General features: G+C 38.4%; 1 protein-coding gene and 1 long non-coding RNA gene across 2 annotated transcripts; one reads left to right on the top strand and one right to left on the bottom strand.

Annotated features, from left to right (window-relative positions):
- Positions 1–8167: 8167 nt before the first annotated feature.
- Positions 8168–11483, top strand: LOC148877812 (uncharacterized). Its single transcript, XR_016099146.1, has 4 exons — positions 8168–8304; positions 9000–9142; positions 9931–10182; positions 10900–11483. It is a non-coding gene; the product is annotated as an uncharacterized LOC148877812 (long non-coding RNA).
- A 2459-nt stretch (positions 11484–13942) lies between these two features.
- On the bottom strand, positions 13943–18250 carry LOC148877813 (uncharacterized). Its single transcript, XM_088944339.1, has 5 exons — positions 17868–18250; positions 17402–17527; positions 16363–16413; positions 14890–14941; positions 13943–14281 (listed from the first exon to the last, which is right to left on the bottom strand). The coding sequence occupies exons 2-5, from the start codon at positions 17519–17521 to the stop codon at positions 14088–14090; spliced, it is 417 nt and encodes a 138-aa protein (XP_088800465.1). The 5' UTR covers positions 17522–17527; positions 17868–18250; the 3' UTR covers positions 13943–14087.
- Between the last annotated feature and the right edge of the window lie 4429 nt (positions 18251–22679).

Here is a 22679-nt window from a genome sequence, read left to right on the forward strand (position 1 = left end):
TCCACAGAAAAATACAGAGAAACTCATATCTCAATACCTATTGATAATAATGAGATTGAAAGAAGAAATGACACAACTGTAACACTTACAATAGGACTTAGAAGAAGTCAAAGACAAAGAATAGAGAAACACTTAGGTTCAGATTTTATCTCTAATCAGTCAATTGTATTTTTGGTTGAGGCTGATAAAGAGAAGATTTTAAATAAGATACCTATTGTCCTAAACATTGAAAATGATCCAAAAACCTACAATGAGGCCATGACCTCTAGAGATGTTGCCTTTTGGAAGAAAACTATAAATGATGAAATAGATTCAATAATGTCAAATAACACATGGGTACTACTAGACCTGCCTCCAGAATTAAAACCAATAAAATGTAAATGGGTGTTTAGAAGAAAATACAACACTGATGAAACTGTACAAACTTTTAAGGCTAGATTGATAGCCAAAAAATTTAGTCAAAAAGAAGGGATTGATTACTTTGACACCTATGCACCAGTGGCTATAACAACTTCTATTAGAACACTCATAACATTAACATCCATTTATCACTTATCTGTTCACCAAATGGATGTTAAAACCGCTTTCTTAAATGGTGATTTAAATGAAAAGGTTTATATGGAACAACTAGAAGGATTTGTTCTTCTTGAAAATGAGAAGAAAGTCTGTAAACTAGTTAAATCACTATATGGATTAAAACAAGCACCTAAACAATGGCATGAGAAATTTGATTCTTGCATCCTAGCTTTTGGTTTTAAACATAATAGTATTGATAGATGCATCTACTCAAAATTCACTGAAAATTATAGAGTAATTGTATGTCTTTATGTTGATGATATGCTTATTGTGGGTACAAATATGGTTGGCATAAATGAAACTAAAAATTACTTATCCTCTGTCTTCAAGATGAAAGATTTAGGAAAAGTAGATATCATCTTGGGAATAAAAGTTAAAAAACATAGTAGAGGCTATGCATTAAGCCAATCACATTCTATTGAGAAAGTACTTGAGAAATTTAAGCATTTTGGGTTTAAAGAATATAGCATGCCATATGATTCTAGTATAAAGTTAGTAGAAAATACTGGTAAAGCAATTGTACAAGTTGAATATGCTAGTGCAATAGGAAGCTTGATATTTGTTATGCTTTGTACCAAACCTGATATTACATTTGCAGTAAGTAAAGTTGGTCAGTTTACAAATAACCCTGGTGTAGAGCACTAGAAGGCAATTGGAAGAGTTCTTGGGTATTTCAAGAGAACCTTGGAACTTGACTTGTTTTATTGTGATTATCCAGTTGTACTAGAAGGGTACACTGATGCAAGTTGGATTACCAATAATGGAGATAATAAGTCCACATCTGGATGGATTTTCATCATTGGTGGGGGTGCAATCTCTTGGGCATCGAAGAGACAAGCTTGTATAACTCACTCGACCATGGAATCCGAATTCATAGCCTTAGCGACTGTTGGAAAAGAGGCTAAATGGATCATGAATTTATTATTGGATATAAAACTTTAGCCTAGTCCTATACCTCCAATTTCCATTTACTATGATAGTGAGCCAATTTTGTCAAGGGTCTATAGTGGTACCTACAATGGTAAATCCAGACATATAAGTCTGATACATGAATTTGTTAGGCAACTGATTCAAGATGGAGTCATCACTATAACATATGTGAGGTCAAGTAAAAACTTGGTTGATCCTCTTACCAAGGGCTTGGCCAGAGAATTGGTAAAAATGACAACCAAAGATATGGGATTAAAACCCTTTACTTAGTCACCTGTAATGATAACCCAACTTGAACTGAAAAACCATCATTATTGGGTTTAATGGGTAACAACAAATTACAACAATGTGACTGTTAGCATTGATATTGAGAAATTTCCCATCACAACATAAACAGTGATGTCCATTATGATGAGAGGTTGAGATAAACTCTTAATGAAGTTTTGAAATGTGTCAAATAGCGGAGCACATAATGGAACTTCACCTATGTGAACATAGAATTGGTGCCGCTTCTCATGAGGGTTTGGGTTTGCTCTTGGGATTGTTCATGAAACCAGGAAAGAAGCACATGGCCTTAACAATGCTGAGCAAAACTTGAAACTCTTGCAGAGACTGGACATTTTTGTGTGTATAGGTGTCTCTGGTCTGTCTTGAGAGTAATTGGTTTAAGGCCCTACCACCAATAACTTTGACAAGGCTCTGAGATAACTATACTAACAAGAGATTTAAGTTGATAAACACCTTTTGTATGCATAATTGTGTCATAGTAGTTTGGATTGAGAGAAAACTATGTAATTAGTCAATCAATGTGGGGGATTGTTGGATGTTAATCTCATAAGAGATTAAATCCAATGGGTTTGATTGGTCAATTATATGAGAAATTGCACTTGCACAATTGATTGAAAAATCAATTTTTCTTTTACAAAACCCAGTTTTGAACTTGTCCCACATTGGAAAATTATAAGTTTTGTTTTCAGTTTTTTTAATAGGAGTTAATTTACACTCCTTAGAATTAGTAGAGGAGAGTATGGGGATTCGATACCGTGCAACGCGTGCGCACGCATGTGTGCGGTGCAATGAGACGCTTTAAAGGCGCACTTTGCTCGCACCCGCATGGCTCGCGATGGGCGCCTTTGGTTTTGGTGCGTTGCTGACCATTGATCATCGTTGATGAGATCAACAGTCACGATTCGATCAAGTGTGATCAAGAGGCACAATTCAAAGTTAACTTAAACAATCACAATGTTTGAAATTGTGACTGTTCAAAGTGCCTTTTCTAAACCAACACCTACCTTTTCTTCATACCCCTTCACAAATTATTTAAAGAGCATGAATCAAACTCCAAAACACAATTTTAAAATTCACTCTATCTCTCTCTCTCTCACAGTCTGGTCTGCTACAGTCTCATAGAAGGTTTCCTTGGAGACTCCTCAACTTTGCTGGTTGCAGATTCTCGCCCAAGGCTCTGTTGTATCCTAGGAACGAATTTGCCTATAACTCATCAACAAACTCAGTAAAACTGAGTGGGGGCAAATAACATTCTAAAGACTGTGTCTTCAGACGCACCTTAGAGCTTCTCCTCCAATATTACAGTGACCCAATTTTCTCCAACTGCTATAGTAGACAAGGTGTGTAAGGCGAGATGGTGAGAGTCTGATGACTTGTAAAACGTTGAAGTCAGAGGTCTTGAGGTGATTCTCTAGGGAAAGGCACAAAGATAAGAGAAGAGATTATGTGGGCAGAGCTGTTTAAGACAAATTAATCATAGTCAAACAAAACAGAAGAACCAAAGAGATAGAATGGTGAGAGTGGAAACAAAAGAAAGGATACCTCATTATGTGTCATACCCATTTTCGGGAAGTATGTCATGCGTCAGGATGGCCTTCGCCCAAGGTCTTGGGGCAGTTTCGTGCTCCTTGTCGTGGGAGGCCATGCAGAGAGCTCATCATTCGCCATGTGCCCTTCTCGGTCTGAGGTTCACATATAGTCATTACTTCTGATGTGGAATTAATGATGCCTCACGCTGTAGATCTGGCCGCACTCATGGCCAGCTCCTTTGCCATATCAGTGTCAACGTGGCAGTTCGACCGGGCTGGGACACGGCCCCATCAGGTCCATTAGCTTATTGTTGCCACTGGAGAATGAAGATGATGCAATCACAAAGTCTAGGAGATATGAAATTTAAAGCTCTAAAAATGTTCAAATAGTTGAGAGGATAAGTTCTTCTTCAAAAAAATGATAAAAGATGGATTGTCACCGTGAACAAATTTGAAAGAAGGGAATTCATTGATGTAAGAAGAATGGCAAAGGGTTCCACCAACAAAGCAACAACAAAGAAGGTGCAGCAAATAGTGTGAATATAGTAAATCAGGACATGGATGCTGACGGGAGACAAAGCACCTCAAGGACAAAACCGAGAAGTTAATATGTTTTTTCAGGTATATATGTATTAGCCATATAAGTAGGAATGATAATACTGCTGCCCATTATCTCGTGTATAACGCCTGTAAATTTAATATCGCTGGCTTTATGTTATTCTCCTAGTTCTACTTAATATATCTCAGTTTTCTTTCTTTTTTTTTTTTTTTTTGGTTTATAGAAAATGCACTCTTAGAAAATAGGAGTTCACATCCGTTCCCAATACACGGCCGGCGGGGATGTACGTTGTGGGGTGCCCCTAGTTTCAGCTTGAATGCAAAGTTTGTATCCAATTTTGGATAAAAACTTTGCTCTCATTTACGATGAAAAGCTGTCAGAAAATGCAAATTTCCACCCTATGTCCATAGAAAAATATTGTCAATCCAAACACTTGCAAATTCAACCCACGATGTATATTTACACTGAATCCTTCTTGATACTGATGAGGGGTAAAGTGACCTACCAGTTATTTGCTGCCACGTGGACACCTAGAACCACCTTGAGCCACCTTGGCATCTTACATGGCAGGACCTCGGAAGATTGCTACTCAGCAGATCGGTTTATGCCGCTTATGCGACCTGGTGAGCTATCTGACCTTGTAGAGTCAGACCTATGTGGCATACGTACCTTGGTCCATTTGAGCCACTTAATGATCTCGAGATATGTGGAGGGCACATGTTTACCCTGGCTTCCCCCATTTCTTGGGGAAACGATGAGAGGTCAACCTGGTGACCATTCATTCCAAAGTATCCCCCAGATTTCGATGCTTGAGGCCCGTTATTTCGAGTATATTGGGCGTGTTTTGACCCAACTCAGGGCCAGATCCTCACCCTTTAATGGTATGCTCACATAAGCTCTCATTCTCTTCTCTGATCTTAGCCCTCAACTCTCTCTCATCCACTCCCCGAGGGTCTCTGACGTATATTACTTTACAAACCTGACCTTCCGACCTACTCACTTACACTCAAATCATTAGTCCAACAAGGACCAACATAGATTGATCATCATCAAATACCATAACCAAACATGGCATAATTTGAGAAGAGTACAAATACAATTATGCACAATGCAATAAACAGGTATTTTTTAACCATGTGTTTGCATTATAGATTTTTTTATTTGCACTCTTTTCAAATTAAATCCTAAATATAAAATGTCCATATTTGTGTATTAAGTCTATCTCTAATAGTAAGGGTTGAAAATCTAACTTCAATTGTTACTAATAAATTCTACTAATTAGGTCTATGCCAATATTTTTACTAATAAGTACTACTAATTAGATCTATATCAATATTTTTAACAATACAAATCCATATATTTTAAAACTAACTCAAAAACAAAACCCTTCTTTGTTCGAGTGGTGGTTAAGTAATTCAACTATATAAATCAAATTGATCAACCTATAAAATCATAGTTAGGTAATAAAATTTTTAAAATAGAAATAAATATAAAAAATTACAAAAATGTAGAAAAAATTAAACACACATGATATTTTTATTAATCAAATGAAAAAAAAAGGTATAATAAGTAAGAATTATTTTTATTGATAATGAAAATGAAATACATAATTTATAACTAACCAAAAATGAAATTATTTTACTGTTTGGTAAAGATCAATAATTCAACTTTTGGGTCACATGTGTTAACATTTAATGTCATAAATAAATAATAAAAATTTTAAAAATATATAAATAAAAATAAAAAAGATAAATTTTGCAAAAAAAACATTCAAGCACATGTATAATATTATATAATTATCATATTAAACAAAAGTAAGTGTGACATATCAAAATTATTTTTACAGATAAACATCAAAAAAATTATAAAAAAAATTGAACACCTCTATTATTCTATATTTATACTACTATTAAAAATATGAATAAAATTATGGAACTTTCTTTTGACTAAAATTCTCATTTTTGAATTTAGTCCCTATTTAATTGTGAGGTTTAATTGAACTAGTACTTTTCACCTCATTTCTCTCTTTTTAAATCTTACATTTCTTTGATAAATGAACAAAAAAATAAAATATTACAAAAAAAAATCTAATCAAATAGGTAAGCCTATCAATGATACTTGATATTTTACAACTTGATGCAATTATCACATATTTGGATAAAGTGTTTATGTAATTAGATTTGAATTTTGCATGTACATATAATAAATAATAAAAAATAAAAAATACATTTTTATAAACAATTCTGGATATATTATTACTATCGTAATCATCATCGAGAATTATCATGCACACTTACTAGTTCTTATTAAAAAAAGGAAAATTTTATGATGTCAAAAAAGCCTTGACCAATCAAAGTCCACCTGTGAATTTTAATAAATATATCATCTGATTAGTTAAGACGTTTATCATACCATTTAATTGATCACAATTTTTTCAGATATGATCTCTTTCCGTCGAATCCAAATAAACTTTTGCTCGTTTACACGGTACAAATAGAATCACGTCTCTCATGTTCAAGAAAATCCTAACCTCTCCATTGTTGGATGAGTGAAAAACTTTAGCTTTTCATTATAACATGAATGACGTAGTTTTATTATGAAAGAAAAACTTTAGCTGTTGGGGGCCAACAGCCTATGCTATTGAGAGAATTTCTGAAAACGCCATGTTACCATGAGAATGGATAAATTAATAATTGCATACTAATTTATTTTTACTAAAATGTAAAAAACCAAAGCATAGGCGTGAATAAGTGAACTGCCCACAACGACCTTACTCCTGCCTACCACCATTGCAGAGCACATGAAAAGCACAATCATTTTCATAATACGAATTGGTTTCTGTTATGCCAATATATCCTTTGTCTCACCATTGCATAAAACAATAAAGGAAGCACAACCATTTCCGTAATACAAACTGGTTAACAAGCTAAATATTACCCTTGTCTTTTTCTTTATATATTGGTGAGATACAAACAAATAGTTTCATGCATTAAAAACAAAGTTGTTTTCTGTAAGTTATAGATGAAGTTATCGGCAAACGAACAATTCATTGTTAAAGATTAAACCTAGTCATTGATGAAGTTATCCGCAGAACAAAGAAGATTTTTTGTTTAAAGGCTTAAAGCTAACTTGTTCTAATAATAGAAACAAAGGGGTTATTGGCGGAAATGAAAAGGTTTATTGGCGTAACAGAAACCAGAGTGAAAAATAAAAGCTAACCGGTTCGTATTATGGAAATGGTTGTGCTTTTCATGTGCTCTGCAATGGTGATGGGGAGGAGTAAGTTTGGCCTCCCTCTTCTCTCTTCTCTCTTCTCTCTGTTTTTTGATTTTGGGAAAAAAAACTCAAACCCAAATAGATATAGATGTATGTAAGTATAAAAGTTGAAAATAGTTGGAGTTATTCAAATTATATCTAACCTGACGTCGTTAGACAAACGCCGTAACCAATCGTTTCTCATTTAAACGCATTAGAACAAGCAATTCTGACGTGGATTAATAGATCCAGCTGGCCCAATAAAAATCTTGGGACGGATGCTTTCGTCCGTTGTTGAATGAGCGAAAGTGAATTCCAAAAAATTACTTTGCCACGCCATCTTCCAATTCGTACAGCCAATGCCTTCCGCACCGTTTCTGTAGAGAAACTTTGGCTGTCTATAGTGTTGAAATGCAAAATTTACAAAGTTTGCATTAGTCAGATTGCACTGCAAATATAACCTTGTGCTTGTGGTGGGGAAATTAGCACCGAAGGTTCATGCTAGAATTGGACGAGTTAGGATTTGCTATGCAGACGCTACACCTGCACAACTCAGGTAGGAGCGGCGGGCTTCATCAATGACAACATACAAACAAGTACGAAACATGTTTGATGATATGTGGATAAGAATTAGATTGTCTATGTTGTTTTCCATGGGTGGACGGTTATATTTGCTTTTGTTTCCTGTTTGGCTCTTCTCAATCAAGTCAGTATCAAAATTGAATCGACACGAGGATCCTGTTTCAGTTCGACCCAGTTGGGCTAATTTGGTCTGGTCGAGCTCTTAAACATCAATTTTTAACGATTATCATATCGATCCGGATGGACCGGATCTATTGCACTCGGTCCATCGATCCATCCAGGTTGGCGAATGGCGACTGCCGAAAACAAATAGGACTGAAGCCTTAAAGGTCATCATTCATCTGGACCGTCCAATCGTTAACCACGATCGCTGCATTCAAGACCAATAGCTTGTCTGTGAAAAGAGGGATTCTTTTGGTGGAAAGTTAATAAAGAGATTCTGATCCAACTAGCAGCCTGTATTGATCTCCGCCTTCCACTCTCACGCGCATGGTAGACGGGAACGATCTTGCGCGGGAACGGCAATGATTGTAACAGAGACAATCACTTAAAGAGAGTAAGAGACGGTTCTCTCGCCGGTGGCCGGTAACCATAGTTGCTCTCTCTTTCGTTCTGCTTGACTGAGCTGTTAGCTTTTAGTTTTTAAGCATCGAAATAGAAAACCCATCAACGAAAGGAAACTGCCCAGTTATCTCTCCCCGATTCTTCCGCTTTTGAATTCTATCCCACTCCTCCTTTTTTTTTTTCTATCCATATCCACATTCAGATATCTTCGGCTCCCTCCATTAACGGGAAGATATATACCAGCTTCGTGAAATCTCTTTTTCTTTTATCTCTGCGTCTGCTTTCTATTTGAAATAAGAGAGAGCTCGAAGAACCAACGTCGCTTCCCTGCATCTGCTTCTGTTCCGCTTTCCACCCACTTCTTCGATTTTGGACTTTGGTCCATCTGTTTTGGTTAAAATTCGGAATCTAAAGTGGTGGAGGTCAAACATTTGTATTTAAGTTGTTTTTTTTCTTTCATCTTGAATTTTCATTTGTCAAGGACGTTCTTCTTTATTGATAATCCTAGCCCTTTTCCTTTCTCATCGTCCGTAGATAATGAATAATATCTTTTGTTTGTGTTTTGAATTACTTTACTTCTTCATATCAGTGATCAGATCATGTTTCCCTTTTTGCTACATCATCAATTTTAGAAGCATGTGATGGAATCTTCTTCCCCTCATGGCCCCATTATTTCATTTTCCTTTTTTATGTAATGCTTTGATCGGATTGTCAAGACTGTATTCGGCTCCTTGTGTAAGAGATCTTCACCACAACAGATTGATTCGTATTAAGCTCATCTGCATGAGGAAGCATTTTAATTAGGCCCTTTGATGTTCTCACCGGTTCTTCATTAGATCGACCAAGCTTCTTCTTGGAGGTATATTCTCTCTCCCTTCAGTTGTACTAATATTCTCGATATATGTTTCATAGAAGATGTCTGGACTTTTTAGAGCCATGCGTGTATACTTTTTATCTTGCATCCATGATCTAATCAGAAAATTCTTATTCTTACCGGTCATGAATCAAAACTCATTAATGAGAGTAGGTCAAGAGAAAGTGCCTTAACTCGCTTGGAAGGTCTCTAGTCAAGGTACAATGGCTGCTAGCTTGGGGGTTCTGGAGAAAGGACATATCCCAAATGCAAGCTAAGGCTTTAAATGACAAGCTTGCCTGATATGATCTAAATTTGTAGAGCAGCTGCATTCACATAAATTCAGGCCACAGTTACCAAATTTTAGGCAGCTATTCCAAGAAAGGCTCTGCATTGCAAAATTTTAGCTTATCAGCTGGAAGTCAAAGTGTAATGCTAGCAGCTGTCTCTATAATGCATCTATCTGTTGACATCTAAACAGCTAAAGTAATACAAGAAGTGGTAAATAAGATGATCTTAGTGAAATATTTCTCCCACATGACATCGTCGTATAAGCATTAGATAGAGGCCCCCAAATATGTATGCAGCTTTCATCCATGTCAAACAAAATGCATAAGCAATTAATAGACAGGCAAATTATTCTTTTATATTTTTACATGTACCAGTGTAAATTGACATTAGAGTTTGTCGAACTTATAAATGTCTGACTATCTGTTAAAGAAATAGAAGGGTGTAGGATCTCCACTTGGCTTTAAGATTCTAGATAAACTAACCTCTTGAAATCTCAATTCCAGCATCACAGATGCAGTTGATGCTGGCATCAAGCACCTAAAATCTGATACATTCTGGTGGCAGTGAATTGGCTGAGTTTCCGATCATGGGTTCTTGCAGATTGAATCTTCACTTTTATGGTGTTAACTGTCTTGTGTGCTTTTGAAGAAGACCAATGAGGGAATGGTGATTCATGTAGCAATGGAATCTTCAGTTGTTAAGACCTCTCTTGTACGTTTGCAAACATGGCCAAACATGAGGAAAATATTGTTCAGGTTAGAAGGAACTCAGTTCAAAAGCTAGATTTTAGATTCTGGAAAAAAATATTGGCCACCTAATAATAATTGGCTCAGTTCATGTCTCTCAAAATTAGACTTGGAATTCTTGAGCACGTATTTTACAACTCAATTGATTAACCAATAACGTTGCATATGGTCTGAATATATAAAAGTAAAGGTGATTTAAAACAAATAGTCAAACTATGAATGGCAAACCTAGAAGAGTGTAGGGACCCAGTGGCCACAACTCCTTGTGCCCCATCTCATAGATCTCAAAAGTGGTTCCCCCAGGAATGACATTTTCTTGAGGTTGCATTTGTTAACAAATCTTTGGCCAGAAAATCGCTGAAAATATAAATGAAATTTTTACAGATGGAAAATTTCCTCTGCTCCTACAGAAAAACAAACAGATATCAATAGAAGTTGAATTGATTTTTTCAACCCTACATTGGGTTGAAATCTTGCCATTGCTCTTGGATGTACAACTTGCAATTTGTAACACTATTTAACTTAGTCTTAACCTATCAAAAGTTCAGGAGGAGGAAGGTGAACTACTATTTTCCAGTTCATCAGACTCACTCTCATATAGCCATATCTGAAATAGTTTATTTTAAACAGCATTTCTTCCACTACATAATCCCACCCTCCTATAACTTCAGTTTGTTTCTGGTGATTATGATGCTGATTCTTCAAATTGCATGATAAAAATCCTAGGGAGAAGTTTGCTAGAAGATACCCTTGCTCGGAGGCAGAGGTGGCCAATCATGTCAGGTTTGAGTACTGAGGCTGCAATTGATTTTATTGTCAGAAGGACAAGGTTTGACGCCAAGCCACACAGGCGCTCACTCAAGAATGCTGAAGCCTTCCTCTGCACCTTTAAATTCACATAGATGCATACATCCTAGTAAAGTCAAGGCAGCCACTGACAATGAAGAAGGTAGTTAGATGATGGGAAAATTTAGAACAAAGATGTGAACCAAGTTCATTATCCATTTATAAACAGTTGTACAAACTGAAAAGAAAGTTGTATGTTAAAGAAGAAGCATTATTGAAAGGAAAATGTAAAGAAAAAAAAAAGTTGAATTGGAAGAAAAGGAAGACAACATGGCATGGAATCTCCTGCATTGCTCCAACTGTTTCCTGATAACAAAGGACAGGGAACTAGACAAAGAATAAAGTACATGTGGAATAAGCTGCAATTGACGAAATGCCATCTTGTGCTTATTTTTTCTTCTCGTTTCTTTATTGAATCTTTGAAGCACAATTTGCTATGGAATTATCTAACTTGAGTTGCGTGAGATCTGTTACTTGTCTGCATCTGCAATGCAGCATTTGCTCCTTTCAAAACCATAAATTAATCATATTTAAATAAAGTATATTGTAGAAGAATGATGCCAATGTCATTGTTGATCTGCTTTTGTTTTACAATTACAGTCATCCCCTTTGCAAGCATCGGGCATTCAATAGGTACATGATAAAAACCAGGATCTTTATGAAGCAAGTTACCCAATAGGCTTCTTAATTCATATTTCTTAAGGGAAGGGTTAAGTATCCAATACACTTGTTGAGAATCACGACTAAAATGCTCCTAATTTCAAGTTAGTTGGGTTCTAAAAAGACAGAGTATTGTGAGACTTCCAGGAATAACCTTCCAGAAATAAAAAGAGAATCACGACTAAACTGCACCGTTGCCCTTGTAGAGGGGACGATACCTCGATGAATCCACCAATTACATTCTCTGAACTGGACTCTAGACTGCTAAATGGTGGTGACCGGTGAGCTTAGTGAAGAATCGTGTGAGGATGACCCGTGGAAACTCAAGTCTATCGTCCATGATTGTCATCTCTTGGGGGAAGGTCTTTTATTTCGGGAAGCTCCAAATCCAAATGGATTGCGTTTATTTTATTTTATTTTATTTTTATCTTTGCGTGGAAAGATATGTCTTAACCAAACGGGTTTCAAGCTGTTCAAATCTTAATGCGAAAGCTCATTATGTCTTTTAACCATCAGAACTACTAGAATATCTTTTCGAAAAGACTTGCTAAATGGTCCCTCAGCATTTGTTTTATGTTGTGTTTGGTTTGAAGGAAAAGTAAGGAAATGCTTGAAATAAAATCCTCCTAATTGTATCAATCATTTGTTTTAGCAATGTTTTCAACCCGTTGTTGACCCGATCGGTCAAATCGTTCGAACTATCACCTGGCTAGGAATTTGGGTCCGATTCAATCAAGACCTATTAAATAATTAAAAACCATTGATTTGGTCAAGAACCGTTTGACCTGATGACTAGGTTGTAGGTTATACACTCAATGCATGCAAAACTTTCGGAGGCCATAACTTTGCATTTCAATGTCCAACTAGGGTTTTTTTTTTTATTTTAGGTAACTTTTCAAGATCTATGTGTCCCAATGAGCCATAGAAGCCTTGCCCCACTTTTTCGAAAAAAAAAACTTTTTTGGCCTTAAATTACAATTTTTAATATTTTTTTATAAATAAAAATTAAAAATTGAATTAAAAAAACACAAATTAAATATAAAATAATACATATAACATATCTAAAACACATTTATAAATTATATATTATATATATATATATATATATGTGTGTGTGTGTGTGTGCTAACATGGCACGATCTGAATTATTCAACCCGGTTGGTCGAACCAGTGACTCACGACCCAAATGCAAAAACAGTTTGGCTTCCAGATCAGTTTTTAAAATATTGTGTTTTAGTAATCAACTCTCTTTTTAGCAAAAAAAAAAAAAAGTAACTCCTCTTGATATTTTAATTCAACTTTATCTTTATGTTTTATTTATTTGGTGAAAAAGATTTTCCTTGTAGGCAGGAAATAAGTACGTTCTCCAAAAACTAGGCCCAGTATTTGTTAGTGCCTTAGTGGTGCAAATTTCATTTGCATTTATGTAAATGTATGGGAGTGAAATTAAGCTGAATATAAAATTTGATTTACTTTTGCCTCAGATTTGGCTATCTTATTTGTATGTGAGAAATAACATAACAGATTTTGCTTATCTTCTTTGTATGTGAGAACCTTAAATGAAAGGAGCTTAGAGAATTTATTTGTTTGGAAGTGAGGTAGGAAGCAAGAAAATGTAGTACTCTATATGAGAAGAGAATTGGGGTAGGAAGGTGGTGTAAATCTTACATCAGTTTCTCAGGTGCAAAATTTACATTGAAAATGAGACAAGGAACAAATTTTGCATCAGATAGGGGTGCAAATTATAATTATAATAAACAGGTGCAAAACCAAACTGGGTGCAAAATTTGTATCCAGTTCAAATTTGCACTGCAAACAAACAGAGAATTAAAAACAAGAAATGGAGATGCAAATACCATGTATATTTGGCAAGGTGCTAACCGGATAGTTGGTAAGGGTTCCTGCTGATAGTAGCAGAGACTTGCGATCTAATCCCGCCTGCACCTGGGTTGGGGGATGGGGGGCTTGGAGTAAAAAAAAACTATATATATATATATACACCAGGTATATTTAATATTTGCTTTTTTCAGATACACTTTTTGTCCTAGTCCGTAATCCAGTTATTTGAAATTTGTTCTTTCGCGACTTGTGTACAACTGTACATCTATCCCTCCCCAGACCCCCCATTGGTGGGAGCCTCATGCACTGGACTGCCCTTTAACCATTACCTCAACCTTTGGGACTGATATACCGAGGATGGTCTTTGCTAAATAAGGAGCATGAGGATTTCGAGAGGGATTGGCCCCAACAATTAACAACTATATAATCAAGAGGCATCTCACTTGCAACTCAACAAAGAAATACGGTTTGTCATCAACTCATCATATGATCATCTATAGGTGATGGTGTTGAGAGATTCTGTTTACTTTGTTCAGGGATGAGATTCACATGAAGCTGTCAATGTAAGTCTACAAGTTGGAATCAGTCAACTTTGGTGCTTGAATGTCAACATCGGGTGATAACCTAAACTTGAGAATTTTATGCAGGGAAGCAACAGGCTTGACTTGCTTCGCCGGGCCTTGATTTGGATTTTCAATGCATTTTCCCATGAAAAGGTTTTCTTCAGATGGCCCTGTCTCCTCATGAAGCACAGGAGCAATATCTGCCAAGATAATATACCTAGAGTTAGACTAGCCAAAACTCTATGCAGCACCGTAAAAGAATGTAGTCTTGAAGTAGCACTATAGATTTCTCTTATATAACTGGCTTTGTTCAAGTTATTGGATGCAGCTCATACCAGACTTCTAGGTAGAGTCTTTGGGTATTTAAGGGGGACATTGCTTAGTCAAATGGTAAAACCTCAAGTTGACAAGCATGAGAATACGGGTCCAATTCTGAGAGCAGCTACTTGTATCCAGTCTACCCCCCCAAATACTCCAAAAGGCAACTATCAATTGTTGCACTTGTTTTGCAGTAGCAAATTGTCACCTGACAGATGTAATCCAAAGACTGGTTGGAAGGCCGAAAAAGCTTTAAAGGTTCGGTACCAGGGTCAAGGTGGTTCATTATGTCAGTTCAAACTTTGCTAATTTCAATATACTACCTCTCTTGGAAGATCAATGATGTTTCTCTTATATTATTCAAGTCCCAATACCTTCTATCTGGTATTCTCAGCATTAATTCATATGATGGAATGGGCAAGTATTGCAAGAAATTGTAGAAATTAAATTCTACTGCTATTGCAGAAACTGGAAAAGGAATGTGACTCACCACTTTCAGAGAAAACAATACAAGTTCCTATTGTTTCTTCATACTCACCTATCTGCAACAAAATAAGAACATCAGTGGGACATACTTTTTTCCTTTCAGTTTTCTCCCTTTTAGTTATTAGGGAGATAAGAACAATCAATATGAATTAAACATGTCATTAAGCAAATTACTGTTATTGAAGTGCTTCAAGACTTTCAGAATTCATATATATTGGTTTAGGGTTTAACAAAGCTAGTACTAGAACAACCATCATCATCATCATCCATGCCTTATCCCAACTATATGGGGGTCAGCTACATGAATCCTGTTTCGCCAATCCATTCTATTTAAAGCCATATCCACTGTTAAATTATTAGTGCTCAAATTATAGTACTAGAACGATGGATGTAAAAATTATTAACGAATAAAATGTATAATCTTATTCTAAGGCAAATATCATCCAATCTTTCTATTTCTAAGGTTGGTTAAATTTCAAAAAAAGAAAAACAACTCTGATACGAAAACAATATTAAAATTACAAAAAAGAAATGGACAGATTTTTCCATTTTCAACAAAATAAAACAAGTTCAGATTTATAAAGATCTACTTGAAAGAGTAAAAATTTGATATCCTATCACAGCTAAGGAATGGATATATTTAATGAGCATTTCTAGTATCTTAAGAAATAGTGGAATTCAAAACTATTAGTAACTAACTACCAGAACCCAACTGTCAAAGTATTGTCTTCCATAAATTTAGTTATGTGCAAAGGTCAAGGACTCATGACCTACACTATCTTAATATCCACTTATTTGATTCTGTAAGAGCAATAGACTAGAAAGGTGGATGAAAACAAAGTTCATATAAGGGATAATTAGGACAGGATTACGTTAAGCAGTTACTTTAGGGGATAATCTAGTTAAACATGCAATTTCTGGATCCAGAACCACTGGAATATGATGGCATGTATATGATTGGATAATGAGAAGCACAAACTGTTAACAAAACCTCTGTCAATTGTATACAGCATTCTTGCATGTACCTGTCTATGTGTGTTTGTATGTTCGGGGGAATGGGAGGGAGAAAAATCAGCAACTTCAACCAAATATATAACAATAGAAAGCAAGTCTCAATGTGAAGTGGTCTATAGTGCTTGATACATGTACTTATAGGGAACCCTTGGGAGAATGCAGGTTCAGATTAGATGCATTCTTCCCAATTAGTTTTTTTTTTTTTTTTTGGCCGAGGAAATGCTTGTCCATATTTACAAGTCACTATGCATCCTTTCATGTACATTTTGCTTTGTAACATGTAAAAATCACTGACTAGCAATTATCCTAAATAGGCCATATGTGCAAAACCTACCTGCACATTTGCATATGATGTCCTGCATTGGACCATCAATGCATGAAGTATATGCAACTGCAATGAAATTACTTTTGGATGATCTCTGCCTCAAATTAAAAATAGGGGTTTCACCAATTGATAACTTACCAGCTTCAGTTTGTCACCTATGACCAAAACTGGGTTCAGCGTGTCCAAACCCTACATAAATCATAAGGTACATGTTATCCAACATGAAAGTAGGATAAGGATAACAAAGAAATTTCATGACACAATTTTGAGCTCAGACTGATGAGTCCAGCAGAAAACCCATTTTATGGAACAGTGATGATGGATAAACATTGATATGGGAAGATGAAAGGAAGAAGCTAATCAACATGTAGTGTGCATGTTACATATGCAGCGTGAGTCAGACTCAGAAGTCAGAACCCACCACTATGTACCTGACAAAGGAGAACTCCATAAAATATTAGAACAGAATAAAACACAAAAAGCTGGACCATCCCAACCATTATTGCCTATTGTACTTTTGGACAATCTGAATTAACACAATTGAGAAAATGGAAAAAAGGTAGAAAAGGTATATGATGTAGACAGTTGGAATTTATTAAATATCAACTAGAGCAGGATCTCCTTCGCATCCATAGCAAGAGGAAAGAGGAAAGTTTTCTTATCATCTAATCCAATGCATATACCTATATGCTGAAGCAGGAAGGACAATTTAAGGATCATTGAAAAATCTGATCAAATACAAATTACAGACATTAGAGATTCTTAAAACCAACTATATTGTATCCTTCTCCATATATTTCTCTTTAAAGCAAATAAAAAAGCAACTTGCTATATCAAGTTACAATGGTCAAAAATTTACCCAGAATATTTTAGTACCTAACACTGTCATAGCTTAAGTACCGGTAAATCATGGAAACATAGACCCTTGAATCTATGTAAACAACAGTTAAGAGATAGGGACTAAGGTTACTCTGCCAAAACAAATACTGGGCTATTAGCTCTGAATAAAAAATAGTAATTTTAAAAATTTTTGCAAGAAAATTCACATACATGGTTGAAAAGGTAATTACATTTTAAATATTAATAATATGAGATAATTGTACAATCACAACAAAAAAAAAAAGAAATAGCAGAAGAAAATTGCAGAATTCACGAACACTGTAATATATATACATACTGATAGAACATATGGTGCATTAGGCGGGATTTCAACTTGTGCGGAAACAGCATCAAGATCAAGTAAGAGATACTCTACTTCGTCCTCCACATGTTTATCTTGCTTGGGAATTGATTCCATTATTATCTACACATATAAAGAAGCAACTACCTGTTACGTCGTGTTCAAAGCCAGTTAAACCATGGTCTAGTTACTCCATGAACAACCATATGAGCTTAACGCTTGGCCAGGTAGTGGACCCAGTGGTGATGTTGCCACATTCAACCAAGACAATACATCAATGGTATCAATTCATAGGTAGATAAAATATTTTCTGTACAAGAAGCATGGTGATTATACACGAAGAAGGATTCAAAATTGTTTGAGGCATTTCATCAAACATGTAATTGGCAGGTATAGAAAGTTGAAAGAATATTCATCATATGAACAACAAGAAAAGGAAGAAACGGTGGAAAGGCTTTCGTACCTTAGTTGAGGTTTATTCCTCTCGTTTTCTTTGTGTTCTGTCTGTTGGGTTTTCTTTTTTGAATGAAAGACAGGCTTCAAACTCGGTTCACCAACCAGCACGGGATGCTGGATTGAGCCTTTAGTCTTAGTGGAATAATAGTGAGTGAAGAATTCCAATGCTCTACAGTTCTACTAACAGTGGGAAACTTGCATATACCACGCAGCTCCCTATACGTGGTTCAAGTCCAACCCCTCATGATAACGTGGTATTTTCTGATTGGCTTACTATCCTCCAAGAAAGTAAGCGTGTATGCATACAGGTGGTGGGTCCCTATTAATGCCAATTGGGCATGGACTCTGGAATCCGGATCCTCTATGGGAACCGGAGAATACCGGGAAAAAATACACCACGTCAGCCTGATATCTAGATTAGACCTGTTTATGGGCCCGGTAGCTGAACGGGCTGCCCTGGCCCAGCTCGGTCCGTCTTAAATCGGGTTTGGACAAAATTTTAAGCCCACGGGTTCGGATTCTAAAAAGCAGGCCCAACTATTTTTTAGGCCAGGCTCGGTCTTTCCTAAATAAGCCTGAGTTCAGCCCAATAATATTAAATATATAATATAAATATAATATATATATTAAAAATATATAATATATATTATATAATAATAAAGTTAATATCAAAAAAGTATTACGTATATTAAATGTATAAAATATAATATAATATATAATATAGTATTAATAATATATAATTAAAAGGTTATAAAATACCTATCAAAGTCACGCTTTAAGCTTGAGCTCAAGATCAAGGCTTGATAATCATGTCGAGCTCGGGCTCGAGTGTAGTAATTTTCTATTTATAAGGAGGCAAAGCCTAGCCCGACTTGGCCATGAACAGGACTAGATTCTCTAAACCCAAGTAACAGAGTAACATTCATCTCTCATGAATGAGAACATACAAGTATGGAAGATGATGTAGCGCGATCTAGCTGCTCCCAGCTGGAGGTGATTTGGCTTCCAGACGAACAGCGGCCTGAACCTGCAAGGATATCAGAGAAATTGCTTTGAAAGTATAGAGCTTGAGAGTAGGAAAATCATGCATACCTTGCACCCCCGGGGGGTGGAGTCTTTATATAATGGAGTCCTCCCGGGTTTCGCAGAGCAGTTCCGGGATCCTCATCACGATGAGATCCGTTTCCACAATAATGGGGAATAACTTATAGGGTTTTATCAAGCCTGCCCAAACCGGTCGAGAGGGAGATAAGGCTTACCATTATAGGCGTGATCCCGCGAGGCTCAGAAACTGATGGTGAGATTTTCGGGGTTGCCATGTAGTGGTTTGTCAATATTACCCGAGCTACTGCTCTTTAGATCTGACCAGGGGCAAACGCCGAAGTGCCTTGGGACCAAGGTGGTCTTGATACGACCTTACACCGAAGTGAACTCGTCCCGAGGTGGTTCGATTATCCGAGCTCGATATGTTGCGAACTTGGCACGTTGGGCTGAGCTGTCATCTTATTAGTTAGGCCGTGTCCACGTATCCCCCTGTTACTAGGCCAGGCCAAATCGTCCTTCATCAATTGTCCCCCCACTCCTCGTGCCAGGGGTCCCGACCCGGTGCGACGAGTTCATGAAGAGTCCAGGTGGATTTGGCATGAGGTCTAGGCGATCTGTCGAGCGAATCAATGGGTCAGACCTGTTTGAACCTCCGATTTCACCAGCCGTAGCCCAGGTCGCGTTGGGTGTACGCGCGAACATCACGCTCAACCGATTTCGTCCTCGGGCATCATGCAACCGGTTTTCATGAGAGCCGTTGGATCAAGCAAATCTCAGTCGTTAATCGCCTCACAATGAACTATAAATAGGGGGCTGAGGGACCCCTCTTCTTCGCCAAAAATTCTGTGATTCAGCTCTCCCGAGGTCACGTCGGAGTCTTTCAGCTCGCTCTTTCTTTGTATTTCGAAGTCCTCCTTCTCTTGGCGAGTTCGTGTTTTCCTTAGTTTGTTCTCCTTTATTTTTTAATCATGTCTAGCTCTAGTATAGATAGGCTCTTAGGTGACTCTAGCGAGGTCGAGGGCGCCGAGGTGCAGTCTGCGGCCCCTGTTGGGGAGGTCAGCTCGTCGTCAGGCGACTCCCCTCTTTGATTTTTAGAGGGAACTTCTCTACCTGAAGTTGGGGAATCTCAGCCTGGCGAGCCCGAGGCTCGGGAGGAGGGACCGACCTCTAGGACGGAGGTCCCATCTTCTTCCCAGGGTCAAGATCCGGACGACTTTAGTCCTTCTATCTTGACCTCGGATAGGTTAATGTATTTAGTAGCTCGCTATCGTCTTCTCGGCAGCATAGTCTTTAGTGTTCCTCTAGGTCAGTATCCTTGTGCTCACGATCCTTATGAGCTCGCGGTTTTTGAGGAGCAGCTCGCTGTCGGGCTACGCTTCCCGCTCCGCCCCTTCATTATAGAGATAGTCAAGTTTGTTAACATCACCATCGACCAACTACACCCGAACTCTATCGGGAACATAGTAGGCACCACCTCCCTATTCCATGAGTACAACCGGCCTTTGTCCTTAGACATCTTCAGTTCGATCTATTTGATAAAAAAGAATTCCGCTTGTCTGCGCGGGGACGTCTGACAAAGTTACTACATCTCTCCTCCGCCTGGGTTTAAAATCCTGTTCGGAAGGCCGAACAAGGTTCCGGCTTGGAAGAGGAGGTACTTCCTTGTCTGAAATCCTGAGGGATGGTCTTTTCCAACTCATTGGAGGGTGGCCATCAAGGATCCCGAGGTGAGTTTAGATGCGGAGATTAGGGCAGTTATCAACTCTTGGAGGGACCTTGGCCTAGAGATGAAAGATTTCTTGGCCGAGGAGAAGCTTGTGTGAGTTGGGCTGAGCCCTCCTGGTAGGTCTCCACCTCGGTTTTTCCTTTAAGGTTTCTTTAGTTCGCGGATAACCCTTTTTCCTACTTTTGCAGTTACCATGCCGGAGGTCGATGCAAAGGACCTTCTCAAGAGCTTTCAGAGAGGGAAGAAGAGGAAGGCTTTGAAGAAATCTCGCACGGAGGCCGATCCTTCTGCCCCTGCCCCATCCGAAGTCCTTGCTTCGGAGCTGATCTCTACCGGGTTCCCCGAGGAGGAGGTCCACCCTCAACCCCTTATAGTGGACTTGGACGAGGACCAGGAGGAATACCTTCAGCCTCATGAGCCGGAGAGCACTTCCGCGCCCGAGTCTAAGTCCCTCAAAGAAAGCATAATGACCCCTCAGCTCGAACTGCTCAAGAGCAAGGGTGTCGTCTTTCCTTCCGAGGTCGCGGAATGGGCTGATATGCCTACAAGCCAGCTCGGAGGTCGGACTGCCAGCTACTGCATGGTGGTAGGTATCTTACTTTACATTTTATTTCCTTGTCAAACTTTCAAACGTACTTACCTCGGTTTTCTTTACTAGGTGACCTCCACCATTCATTCGTTGGTCTACCAGCCCAAGGTTTGCCTGAAGAGAGCTCCGAAAGCTGAGGAGAAGGCACAAAAACTTTACTGCGAGCTGGACATAGCTTGGGGCGAGGTTCTTTAGGCCAAGAAGGGTGTTCGGAGCCAGTAGGTTCTGATCATGGCCATGACCGAGAAGAAGGTTAAGCAATAGGAGCTGATCATGGCCATGACCGAGGAGAAGGCGAAGCAACAGGAGCTGATCTCAGCAATGACCGAGGAGAAGGCGAAGCATCAACTAGAGGTTGAGAATCTTGAAGCAATGATCCAAGAGCGAGCTGAGATCTTCGAGACCACCATCCAAGAGGCGCGAGCTGAAGAAAGAAGCTATGCCATTGACCGCTTCAAGGAATCCTCAAAGTTCCACGATCTCCAGGTCGAATATGGATCGAGCTCCTATCGTTCTGGCTTCAAGCTGTGCAAGTATCTAAGGCGGTAGAAATTCCCCGATCTTGACTTTAGAGTCGTCTTTATGTCTGACCTTACACCCGAGGTGGCGGAGGCGGCTAAACGGGCCTTTAGTCCACGGAGTATAGCTCTATTTGTGACTTCTGCTTGCCCATTTGCCTGATGGTGTGCCACCAAAGCAAAGTTCTATTGTATCCCCATCTTGATGCACCAACTCTGGAACTTGATATCTTCAAACTGCTTACCTTTGTCAGAGATAAGCACCTGAGGTAGCCCGAAGCGGCATACTATATTCCTCCAAAAGAAATTTTGTATACTGCAGATTGTGATTGTTGCTAGGGGTTCCGCTTCCACCCACTTCGTGAAGTAATCCACTACTACTACCAGAAATCTCCTCTGTCCTGTCACTGGCGGGAATGGGCCAAGAATATCAATTCCACACTATGTGAAGAGCCACGGGCTGGTGAGATACTTCAGGTCGGTAGTAGGTCGGTGGTGGATGCTGGCATGCCTTTGACATTTATCACACTTCTTGACAAGCTCGAGTGCGTTTGCCTTCATTGTGGGCCAATAGTACCCCCTACCACAACGCTTTCTGGGCGAGAGCCTTGCCCCCCAAGTGTCCACCACACAAGCCTTCATGAGTGTCGTGAAGAATGAGCTCGGCCTCTGAGGGTCACAAGCAGCGCAAATAGGAGAGCCTGAAGGATCTCTGGTACAGTCGCCCGTCTATCATGACGTACTTGGCTGCCTGGCACTCTACCCTTCTGGCTGCATTGCAATTTGCAAGGAAGGTCCCGTGAAGCAGGTAGCTCGCGAGTGGGCCAATCTAGCTCGGCTCTGCTTGTGCAACATGAGCGACCTCTTTTGCCTCCCCCTCCCCCCCCCCCCCCCGAGAATGTTGGGTTGGGGTAGGTTCTCTATATACACGGTCCTCATGGT

This window comes from Nelumbo lutea, chromosome 1 (genome assembly GCF_056320005.1).
Source record: "Nelumbo lutea isolate HS-2025 chromosome 1, American lotus-T2T, whole genome shotgun sequence".
NCBI lineage: Eukaryota > Viridiplantae > Streptophyta > Magnoliopsida > Proteales > Nelumbonaceae > Nelumbo > Nelumbo lutea.